This window comes from Mauremys mutica, chromosome 5 (assembly GCF_020497125.1).
Source record: "Mauremys mutica isolate MM-2020 ecotype Southern chromosome 5, ASM2049712v1, whole genome shotgun sequence".
Lineage (NCBI taxonomy): Eukaryota > Metazoa > Chordata > Testudines > Geoemydidae > Mauremys > Mauremys mutica.
The window spans coordinates 122,640,993-122,653,765 of NC_059076.1; the positions used below are offsets into that span (position 1 = coordinate 122,640,993).

The 12,773-nt window shown below is 39.9% G+C and overlaps 1 protein-coding gene across 3 annotated transcripts in view; it reads right to left on the reverse strand.

The window, feature by feature from the left end:
* Window positions 1–1,033: 1,033 nt before the first annotated feature.
* DOK7 (docking protein 7) overlaps window positions 1,034–12,773 on the reverse strand; it is a 100,413-nt gene continuing 88,673 nt past the window's right edge. For 2 of the 3 annotated variants that reach the window (XM_045017357.1, XM_045017359.1), the window contains 3 exons: window positions 12,350–12,421; window positions 10,472–10,624; window positions 4,197–4,434 (listed from right to left, as the gene is read on the reverse strand). In XM_045017357.1, the coding sequence (XP_044873292.1) occupies window positions 4,298–4,434; window positions 10,472–10,624; window positions 12,350–12,421 (362 nt within the window). In that variant the 3' untranslated portion in view covers window positions 4,197–4,297. Of the gene's footprint in view, window positions 1,168–4,196; window positions 4,435–10,471; window positions 10,625–12,349; window positions 12,422–12,773 lie in introns of those variants that run through there. The other variant, XM_045017358.1, reaches the window with a different exon arrangement.

Genomic DNA, 12,773 nt, shown 5'->3' on the forward strand with positions numbered 1-12,773 from the left:
AATATTGGCTAGACTACCTGATCTGCCTGACTACCATTATGCCCACAATACTTCACCTGATGACAAGTAGCTAAAGCCAGTTTTCTCTGACTTCATCCCTAGAAGCACTGCTCCATAAATGACCACTTTTGGCATGTGTTGTTACTGTGGTGATGGCACTTCCAAGAGTAACATCATCTTTCAGGGATCAGCAGACACGGTGCTGTGTTGCTCTTTGGAGAGTAGGTCACCTGCATGATGAGATCCCGCAAGCCCTACAGAAGTCAGTAGGTGCGTGAAGAATGTAGGATCAAGGCCAAAACTTTTCACTTCTCCCAGGACAAATCAGAATGCCAGATTTATCTGAAAAAGGGATGTATTGGTTTTTGGTATTTTGGCCACAGCTCTGAATTGAATGGTAAACTGCAGTCTAGATCTCTCTCTTCTTCCCCCACCCCTTTCTGTTAAGGGTATGTGTGAGTGTACCCCTATAAATGTGTGTGATAGAAGCACTGCTATATTTAACAAAGGTCTGTTCATGGATTTATAGCTTGGCCTTTAACATTTGTCTTGGTCTGGCCCTGGGACCAAGGTATTAGTCTGGAAACTAACTTTTTTTTTTGTTGGTAATGCAACCTGTTGAGGGAAAGAGCTGTTTGGCCTTCACGGAAGTCTAAAAGATAGACACTTCCCATTTTTGTGTGCTCCTCTGCTGTAGCTCAGGAAACCTTCTTAAAGTAACCTTGTGTAGGTCCAGAACATAAATGAGGCCTGTGTGATAGTTTAAAAACAAAACTAACAACAACCCATTTCTTTAACACAGCCAAGATATTGAGATTTGAACAGCTACTGCTCACCCCCATACAAAATTTCTCAATATCGGAAAGTCCATATAAACATATTAAAAGGGATACCAGCCAGGTCAAATTCAGCCCAGAACACATGTTTTGTTAAAAACAAGCTTTTATCAACTGAAAGGGCAATGGAAATGTTTGTGATTTATATGTATTTCCAATTGAAACAAATTTCTCTTTTCAGTAAGTTTACACTGCCATGTTCCATCTGCATTCCAAATTGTACCCCTATCACACTTCTGCATAAGATCCTGACACTGAAATCAGATATAAAAACAGACTGATCGCATACAAAAGTGAAAAATGATAGTCTGCTTTTCATTGTCCAAGCTATCTGAAAGGCAAAAAGGAAACAAAGAGCATGAATATTGAAAAGTAAATAAGAGGTTTAAAAATTTAATTTTTCATGCAGCTTTATAGGGTGTTATTAGAATACTCAGTAAGGAGGCATCTCTCTCTGGATGGATGACTTTCTTTAGTAATGTGTTGTTACATTTTATATATATATATATATATATATATGTCTCTCTCTGTGTTTGTTTATATATATATAAACAAACACAGAGCGAGACATACATTTTAACCTGACTGTGTCTCTAACATTGTAACTCATCGTTTAAAAGCAGCACCAGATGAAGAATTTGTGGGCTCCAAGGTTGTGTCCCCTCTGCCCCCAAATAACCATGTTGCAATGGCCAGTGTTCAAAGACAGTAATTTGCGGGGAGCAGGGGCATGTAGGGAAATGCGGCCTTTATAAGGCTGTATCTTTCCCTGGTAAGGTGTATTCACAATATATTCACCATGATGGCCTGTGGTACATTTGAAAGACCACACATGTATTGCCTCATCAGAAATATCAGAATGATAAGAGTCATTTATCCCTGGCCAGGTCAGTGTAGCCAAAATGAGAGTGATGAACTCTATCCAAAACAGGGAAATACCACCACCCTTCCCTTCAAATCGTCTGCTGTGGGTAGCCTCATGCTGTGTCATGATGTTGCAATGATTACAATCCCAATCCTGCATCAGGATTCACTAATGCAAAGTCTATGTGGGTGCAGAGATCTACACTAGCAGATCCCAGTACAGAATCAGGGCCTTGGAGGGGTATGACTTTGAATCAGAATATGATAGCTCTGCCCTGTGCTGTTGTGACACAGTATTGCCACTTAAGGTAATGTTGCAATGTATAAAAACCAGCTTATCATATCATGACATGAGCAACCTGATCTTCCCTGTCATGTATATAGCAGCAGTCCTGCCAAGGCGGAGCTTAAGTCCAAACATTGGCCTTCCGTGTCACTAGTATTTATTGCAAGTATTTTAACACCAGCCCTGTGTCAAAAAGCCACCTTTTCCAAAAACAGTGACTAACCACAGAGTGATGCAGTAAAACATAAGAAAACTTTTCGGTAAATAATATGCATTTTAAATATTAAATACAAATATTTACATAACTAAGGGCTTGATCCTGCAAGCCCTCCCTAAGGAAATCTCCGATCAGCTCCACTGGCAGTCCCATGCAAGGGGAGGAGGGGGAGGCTTATAGGATTGGCGCTAACTGAAACAGGTCCCAAGAAGCAGTAAGAGTCCAGGATATCATAGTTCTTTTCAATACAAATTAACAAAATAAATTATAACTGTCCATTCAGCAAAAAAAACAAACCAACATTTTTTAAATTTGGGTGAACACATATTTATAAGATAGACCATGATTATCCCTAAAGAGATAGCACATTAGTATATACTTATACTTCCAGTCCTACGATTCTAGAATTCTATATGAAAGATGACAGTAGCTATTGTCAGCTCTCATATGCTTATTTATTTGCTTAAGAGGTTTGGGCATTTTTAATGCTAATTGTTAAATGTTAAAAAAAAAAGAAAAGAAATTTTGCCTTCAAATAGACACAAAGGATTGAAGTCAGTGAGCAAAATTCATTTCAGTCCAAAAATTTCACTCATTGATGTTAGTTACTGCATGGATCTACAAGCAGAATTGGTTCCTAAGATTCTGACTTAAAATGATATTGTCAAAGTATTTTTCAGTACTTAGAGTATTTGTTTAATTAACTTGCTTCTGATAATCCTTGAAAGCTGAAAACTGGTATGTTACTCATTGCCAACATTTTGTTTTCTCCAGAGTACAAACACTCTGGTTTGTTACTGTAGGTTCTCTGGCATAGACTAAAAAATATAAATAGCATTTTGTCTCAGGACAAAAACACAAACCACAAAATATTATGCAGACTTACAAATTGATGCAAGAAAGAATAGGTCAAGTTTTTGAAGCATACAATGTCACTAACTATGCTAAAGCAAGACATCTCAGAATTATAGCTAAAGCTATATTTCTATATTACATCCCATTGTGCCTATGCATTGTAGGGTCTCAAAAGACAGGGTGATCTTACATAGCATTGGTTCTGCAATATTTAGGCATAGCATGGAATGAATAAATGGCAGTTTTAGTTTTAACTCTGATGGACTGATTTTGATCCTGGCTTCCATTTTTGAGGCACGGTTTTGGAGCTACAAATGCAGGCCCAGATTTTCAAATGTGACTATTAATTTGGGGTACCTTGATTTTGGACAGCTCAACTTGAGAAACCAGGAGCCTGATTTTCAAGGTATTGACCACCCACACCTCTAGTCAAAGTCAGTGGGAGGTCCAGGTACTCAACGCCTCTGAAAATAAAGCTCAAGGCTTCTTACTTAAGTTGGGCACCCAAAAACCAAAGCACCTAAAAAAAGTGGATTTTGGAAATGTTGGCCTCAAATCTCTGATTTGCAGGTACAACTAAACAGTCATAAATATGGCCTGACACTGCAAACACTTACACATATGTATAACTTGATGCACAGGAGTAGACCCATTGACTTCAATAGGACTACGCACCTGTGTAAAGTTAAGCATGTGCATAAGTGAGCCTGTATTTGGACAAAAATATGCCAGTAGAAACAGGTTTGAAACTCTGAATTTTCTCTTTGGTATTTAAGAAAGATACTTAATATCTGAATATGTTTTTTATATACTCACATGTATGTATACATATATGTCTATTTGCACAGATCAATACTGTATGCAAACACACCTACCCACAAACATACATCCTTATTTACACATTCAAATTCTTTAAATACATGCCTCAGATCAGTAATCATTGAGATATGGCACCACGTTCTTCCAGGATTATTGAGTTATAGAAAAAGAAAACAGTAACTTACATATACTGTATATGGAAAAAGAAGAGAAGTTCTGGACATTACACCCAAAGCTTAACACACACACCATGCTACCAGTTTTCCAATTAGGAATTAGAATATTGGAATGAGTCTGGTATAAATATGATAAACAAGGGCAGCTTTTATAAGAGTATATTTTAAATAATAAATATGTGAATCATCTGAAATTTAAATTAGTACCAAGTTACAGTGAGCAAAATGTTCTTTCCCAAACAGATCACTCCTGGGACCCTTTCTTCTTGTGTTCAAGTTCCTGCAGGCGTTCCTCACGGCATTGAGCATGCTGAGTTCCCACTTTGTGGGCTGTCTCCGTGGCTGCAATGTCAATCTGTGCATATTTGGTTGATCCACCCCCTGAAAAAAACAAAACAAAACATACAACTGTACTGTTGACTATAATATCATGTATTCCTGGGAAAGGCTGGTCCAGAGGTTAATGCACCACTGTGGAAGGTCTGGGTTCAATTCCTGTCCACCACAGACTTCCTCTGTGATGTTGGGAAGTCACTTAGAAACAGATTTTTCTAAAGGATTTAGATGTCACTTGACTGAGGGGAGCAATGCCTCACCACAGACAGCCGGCCACCGCGTGGAATTTTCAATCCTGAGTTGGGTGACTCCACGTAATCTAAGCTCCCTGTAGCTGTCCCCTGTGCATGGAGACAGCTAAGCCTCTAAGAAAGGGATATTTCAGAGCCAACAAGCTGAGTGGGGAGCTGCCTCAGCTAGCCAAAAGTGAAATGGCAGGGAGAGGAGAGGGGCTGGGGCGCTTTGGGACTTCACCCAGACCAGTAAGGGGTTGTATCACTGCCTGCCCTGTAACCATGTGCTGTGCAGTTTTGGCTCAGTTCCCTGACACCAGCAGCCCTTCCAGTCCCACATCTCCCCAAAACCGTCTCCCCCCAGGAATCCAAACCCTCTGACTGGATACTCACAGAAGTTATTAGGTTTACTGCCTCCAAAGAGACAGAGCCCACACCAGCCTGTTAGATTAGCTGAGGACTTCACACTTCAGTTTAACACACAGCACTGAGATGGTGTAATAATAAACTTATTCTGGTTTTATTATAAACTAACAGATATGTGAGTGATAATATGTAAGAATCAAAGACAAACATGGTTATAAATAAAACAAAACGTGCTTTCTGGTGGCTAAAACTTAATTTCAACCACGGTGGAGTTGATTTAAATCAAATTTATTTAAATAAATGATTTAAAATCACTAGTCAGGAAGACTAGATTTAACCATGGATTTCTACATAAAAGTGCATTCTTCACAACTCAGAGATAGATGTAGGTTTCATTTTTAGAAGGTACACACTATACATTTTTAAAGTGATTTATTTTGCAAACTTTTCAGATTAGTTTTACAGCTATATCAGAAAATGAATGATTGTTTGGTTATTTCATTTACCAAAGGTAAATGAAGCAGAGATTTATGAAGTCATTGGGAGGTGAACTATCTCCAGTTCAACAGGTTAATCATTAATATTTGGAGGATTTTCTTGCTATGCTGTATTAAGAGGCGAATATCACCAGACAGACATTTAAATTGTTTTATTTAACTAAAAACAATGTTATGTATTCTGGATTTTTTTCTTCAACAGCAAACATAATATTTTAACAAAACAAGCATATGAATTTTTGAATTTAGTTAAACATTAAATATAAAATCAGGTTCGTTTTGGTTAAAACTGTTTTTAACTAAAATAGTTAAATGAAATATTTTTTAAAACAAAAACAAATTAAATCGACTATGTCAGCCAGGTCAACATGAGAAACTTTAAATATTGGCTTCTGCAGCTAACTCCATCGACTTCACCTTCATTTTCCTATTTGTTCATAATCTGGAAAAGAAAAACAAGCTTTCCTGCTTTTTCCTAAACAATTTCTCAATTTGGAATTAATTAGTCCAAAGGAAGAAAATATTCTTTCTACACCAGCAGAAGAAGCTACTGCTGTTAAAAGTGAGATCACCACTTCAACAGTCTCTGAACTTCCAAGTGACTTCCAAGCTTAAGTGACTTCCACCTGTTCACTGGTGTGACTTTCTTTAAATGATCAACAAACATATTTCTTGAATGGTTCACCCTTAGATCTGAAGTTTATTATGGAGGGATGATTGCTGGATGTCCATGTCATAGTCAACTCCTCTTCTTCAGTTGTTAAGGTTTGACCCTGGTACCGAGTATTGAAAATATTTGCAAGAAAATGAGCTGGAGATAGTGCTTGTCCCATTTGCTTTTTAAATGTTTGTAATTTAACTCTGTCATTGCATATTTCTCTTTTTAAGATCTCACTCAGTTCCTTCTACATTTCAACAGCATCAGCAATACAACAGCTATTTCCCTGCACTTTGTTCAAGGCAACAGAAATAAGCTTCAGGGTACTCAGCATGAGTTCGACATTTCTCTTAAGCCCAATGTTGAGCACTTTGGCTGTGACGGTGCCATCTATTTTTTCACAATTTTGTTCACAAACTGTCATCAGATTAGGCCAGTTCTTGATATAGTGCTCAAAACAGTCCACTACTGAGTTCCATCACACGTCTTGTGGGAGAGTTAGCTTGGTTCCTCCCACTTTTTTCAAAGCAGCTGCTGCAAAGTGGCTGTTACAGAAGTATTTTGCAATTTCAACAACATTAACCTTTATTTCTGGAACACTGAAGTCTTTGGCTAGGAGGTGCATCAAATGAACACTGCAACCGTATGTTGTTAGCTTGGGACTCTCTTCATTCTCTTCTAAATAATTTCTTCTCATCTTGGATATATTTGCAGCATTGTCTGTGACCAAGCTGCATACTAGACATTTGAATGTTTTCCCCACAGTTTATTATAGCTTTCACTGCTACTTCTTGTAAGTATTCTGCTGTGTGTGCATTTCCTGATGTATCAATTGTTTCTATAAGACATTTCCTTCTTCTGTTGTCATACAAGCACATACAACAGGATCATTGTTGACATTGCTCCACCCATCAAGACTCAGGTTAACACTTTCACCCAGTAGACCTTTTGCACACTGCTCAATTTCTCTTTCATATACTTTATCTAGCAATTTGCCTAAGACACCTGCTCTGTTGGGTGGCCTGTATCCTGGACTTAATGACTGAACCATATTAATGAAGAGTGGATTCTCAATCATATGGAAGGGAGAGTTTGTTGCATAAACAAACCAGGCAAACCACATCTTTTAATTGTTTATGCACCACCCATACATACATCACACAATAATCTTAATGACCAGAGTGTTACCGGTTTGCATACGATACCTTACCTGACACCTTTTAGATACAGATTATGACAACATTGTTGGAGCAATGAGTGTGTCAGGCCTGTTGTTATGGAATGGTGTGTCCTCCGCCAGCTGGCATGGAGCAGCTCCCTGACTCACAGGGGCTTAGATGGCTAAGTAAGCAGAGAGCAAGAACAGCTCTATAGTCTGGTGGTTAGGGCACTCATCTGGGAGGAATGACCCCAGGTTCCAGTCCCTGCTTCAATTAATATTTTATTTATACAAAGCTGAACAGCATCAACAGGAGAGATTGAGAATGAGCCACTTCTGAATACCCAACAGCCTGGTGGTTAGGGAACTTACATGGGAGGTAGGAGACCCATCTTTAAGCCACTGCTCTAAATCAGACAGGGTGGGGATTTGGATCTGGGTCTCCCACATCCCAGGTGAGTGCTCTAGCATTGGGCACAAGTGAGAGTCACCTCCCCTTTGTTTATTTCCAAGAAAGGGTTGATCTGACTTTAGGCACCTAACTTCAGGAAAGCGCTCATAGCTGAGAGTCCCAAGTGGAGACAGACACCTCCCAGAGTTAGGTTTTTAACTAGCTTTTTGGGGTGGAGCTTTAGGCAATGCCCCTCTCCTCAGCATTTCTTACTGGCTACTTTAGGCAGCTCCCCACTCAGAGTGCTGGCTTCTGTGAATCCCATTCTTAGGCACTGAACTCTCCCCATTCATTGTAAATTGAGCCTGGGCACATCACTCAGGGCTGAGTTATCCACTGTGTGGCAGGGTAGCTAAAGGATGGAAAGCCAGATCCTGATTTCAATGGGAGTTAAATACCTTTGAGGATTTGGGCCTAAGTCCTTTTGTAGATCTAGACCTCTGGGCCTCATTTCCCCATCCCCAAATGGCAGTAATAGCACCTCACAGTGGAGTTGTGAAGACGACTTCATTCATGATTGTGAGGTGCTCAGATACTACACAGTGATAGGGGCCAGATTAGTACCTTAGATAGGCATAGAGAAACAGTGGTAACACTTAAAAGTTATAAACTTGTTTAATCAAAACTAGATTTAAAACACGCATACCCAAAATTGCTTAAAAATTCAATACTTGAAGATCTTATAGGGAAAACTGTCAGTCCTGAGTACAAGGAATTACATGCAAAATTCTCACTGGAATTTATCTGAATGGGGAATTACTCTTCCAAATCTCCATGTATGGTGTTTGTGATTTATTCTCAGGTGCCAAAGGGTTAATCCTGCAAGGGTCTGAGTAGCCAGAGCCAGATTAAGGTATATGGTCCTCTGATCTAGCAAAGCATTTAAGCACGTGCTTACTTTTAAGCATGTGAGTAATCCCACTGGTCAATGGGACTAGACATGAATTTAAAATTAAGCACATACTCAAGTGCTTTGCTGGAGATTAGAATTGGTAAAAGTACAGAGAAAGGCAACAAAAATGATTAGGGGTACGGAAGAACTTCCACATGAGAAGCGATTAAAATGACTGGGTCTGTTTAGCTTAGAAAAGAGACAACTGAGGTTATAAAATCATGAATGGTGTGGAGAAAATAAATAGAGAAGTGTTATTTACCCTTTCACCTAATACAATAACCAGGGATCACATAATGAAATAAATAGGCAGCAGGTTTAAAACATAAGGAAGTACTTCTTCACACAACGCACTATCAACCTGTGGAACTCATTGTCAGGGGATGCTATGAAGGCAAAAAGTATAACTGGGTTCAAAAAATAATGAGGTAAATTCATGGAGGATAGGTCCGTCAACAGCTATTAGCCAAGATGGTCAGGGATGCAGCCCCATGCTCTGGGTGTCCCTAAACATCTGATTGCCAGAAGCTGGGACGGGGTGACAGGGGATGGATCACTCAATAAATTGCCCTGTTCTGTTCATTCCCTCTGAAACATCTGGCACAGGTCACTGTCAGAAGACAGGATATTGGGCTAGATGGACCATTTGTCTGACCTAGTATGGGTATTCTTATGGATCATACCAGAGTATTCAGAATCTTGCAGAACCAAGTCCTATAGGTCCATGCCTAGGGCCCCAGTTCCTGGAGTCATGAAATTACATCAGGTTCTTAGCTTTTGTTATAAGTCTCTAAACCTCAGATGTGAAGAAAACCTTGAAACTATGAATCAAGTACAAGCAATGAAATGATATCTGCCTGAGTCTGCAGACAGCCTGAAACATTTGCTCTGAAAGGGCTGAAGTCCCATTCATCTTAATGGCACCCTAATGCCAATACCCACTATTCTGGGAGGCCCTACCAACATCACTGCAGCAGAGGAATCTGTGTGTGGCAGGAGAGGAGTGCAGTGGACCCTGAGCTACCTAAATTAGGCCAGGACAGTGCTAGATACCAGAGCAGCCTAGAATCAAGTAGGCACAAAAGCTTAGTAGGGCCTTTTGGGGGCTTGCATCTCTGAGAAGCATCAACACCCAGTTTCTAGACAAAGGACTGTGGAGGCTCTGTGCGGCCTGGTTTGGCGCATTGAGGAGGTATTCCTGATAGGGTTAGCTTTTTTCTGTTTTATGAATGTTATGGGTGTGGCTTTTTTGCCTGCCAGAGACATCTAAATCCAGGGGTGATGAGCCCCTGTAGCCCTAGGGAGCTGTAGGTTCTCAGTGCATCTGAAAATAAGGTTACTTTTATGTAGGTGCCTAAATATGGTCTTAGTTGGTTAACTTTATACACCTACATTTGAAAAATGTGGCTTAGGCTCTCTGGCCCTGATCCACAAAAGTATTTAGCTACTAATTTCCATTTAAATCAATGGTGGTTAATACCTTCGTGGATCTGGGCCTATGTGACTCACTTTCCACATCTGTATAATGGAGAGCACACCACTGACCTAACCCCCAGAGGGCTTTTGACAATTGTGTGCTATATAAAACCTAAAAATTAAATAAAAGGCAAGCACAACCCTTCAAGGGCTGGAGACATAGCAGCCTCCAGAGTCCCAGCTTAGCAGGACAGGTGTCCTTAATAAAATGTTTCTAAATGTTGATAACTGCAGGCAGACTCCAGCACCAGCAGCTGGTGGCCATGAGTACAGGACCTCCCTCTGGATGCACACACAGTTTACATTTGTTAGCTTTTAGTAGTAGTAATGTCCCACTTAAAGCCCCTTACCTCTTATGCCTGTGCTAGGTTCTTGAAGCTCCAGTTCCATGTAGTGGAGCTGTTTCTTCGATGTAGGACTGACAGGAATATTAACATAAGTTGTTGTCTCACTGTGGGGTCGATCAGATACAGGTAGATCTGTTGAATAACCTACTGCCCCTCCTAGAAAAATTAACATACAATTATGACTGAAGTTCATAACTACTAATAATCCATTTAATAAGAGCAAACATTTCCTTCAAATGTTCTATACAGAAATGCTCAGCAGAAAAAAGACACAACAGGTCTTCACCCTAAAGAATTAATGTATGTAACTGTGGACCTGATCAGGTTGGGGCTGAGGAGAATCTTGAACTGTTCATATATATGTTATGTTGGAAGGTTGGAGAAAACCTCATTGAAGCTGGTTGGTGTAACTAACCACTGCACTTCATTTAGAATAAATGTAACAATCAAGCTCCTTCATGGAACCAAATAGCTGAAACAGTAGAAGCCACATCCAAAGCACAGGTACATGACCCACCTGGAGTAAAAGCTGAACTAGGTGGCCCAAGGGGTTCTACAGAAAGTGATACCACCAGTGCAAGGTCTGGGACATTAATTGGTGGAGCTGTGTGCACGAGAAGCAGCAGAAAAGCACAGATTGAAGCCCCAGACACAGCCAGAGAAACACTGGTATTGTAACCCTGAGAAAAATGCTAAAGGGAGAGCTTGAGGGTAAATGACTGGCTGAAAGAGGCTTATAACTGTGAGCAAAGAAACTGTCTCCTGTTATTGGATTTCTACTGTGTTCAGTAAACTTGACTTAGTACATTATTCGTAAATAAACAGGATTGCATCAAAGAAATACCTGCTTTCATCACCATTTTCTCCTCCTAACAAAACCAAACCTGATCTTGAAAATTGGTTAAACACTTGGGTCAAAAAGTGATAATATATATGAAGAGAAGAAAACAGCAGAGAGATTCTAGAAAGTGGGGTGGATGGTCAGACAACATGAAAGGAAGATTATTTTGGTAGCAGCTTTCTGGATTAACTGGAGGTAGAAGCTGAGGGGGCTAAGGAATAGGAGTTTCAAGTAGTCAAGGTGGGAGCTATATGTTGGACATGAACAGACCATAAGGAACATTTGAATTCTGGAGATATTGTGGGAGAAAAATTGGCAAGATTTGGCAATTGCCTTGATGTGAGAGAAGGAGAAAGAGATTCTGCAACTGAGATTGCAAGCTATGGGGACAGGAAGGATGGTGTAGTCAACAATCACATGGAAAGGAGGAAGATGGGATGGTTTTTGGGGCATGGGTGGGAATGATATGCTTTACTGAGACTTCTGGGCAGTATTTTGGCATAAACTTTTCTCTTGCTGTTAGCATGTTTCTGATCCCTTTACAGACACTGTGGTGTAATGAAAATTGTGATCTATCAATTACTCTGGCAGGCCGCATGCCAAAGGTTGCCGATCCCTGGCCTACAGTAAGGAAGGATGAACTGTACTTCTCTGTTTTAGGGAGCAGTCTGCTTTGTTGCTCTGTGTTTTGGGGTTCTTGTATGTTATCATTCTGAATTATAAGAAAGTATATGTTCCAACATTCCAGCAAGAGTATTTTATGTTTTTATCTAACTTCTGTTTGTATGCCATGAAATATAACAGACACCACCCTCAGTGTGTGTCTATACTACAAACGTTACAGTGGATGAGCCACAGCTATGCTGCTCTAGTGTAGACACTTACTAAAGTGATGGAAAGGGTTTTTCTGTCACTGTAGTAAAACCACCCTCCTCAAAAGTGATAGCTAGGTAGACAGAAGAATTCTTCTTTAAAGTGTAGCTATATTTAAGTGAATTTACTACCTTTTGATGTAATTGGTTGAAGTTCTGTTTACTCACCGGGTTCTTCAGGGCCAGTAGAAGTTCCAAGTTCTGCAGGTGGTGCCATGAACCCAAAACCACCTGTAGGACCTAGAACATTGAAAAATTTCTAACATATTTGGTCCCATTGTAGCTAGTAAATTGGATGGTGATAAAAGTACACAATTGCTTTCTTTCAGTTTCTAGGCACAATCTAAATAACGATGCTAAAAAACAACTGAAGAGCTAAATACAGGCCAACTAGAAGACATTCATATTTTCTAATGACAACAACCGCAAGGAAATAAGCATTAACAGTTTAAAAAGTTCTCAAGTGACAGCTGTTGACGTAAATGTGAGTTTTGCCATAAACTGCAGTAGGAGCAATATCGAGCCTTGAGTGTATGATTCAGTGAGGGGTGGGAGGTTGATCTTGGGAGCTCCTGGAAGGCCCTCATTAAAG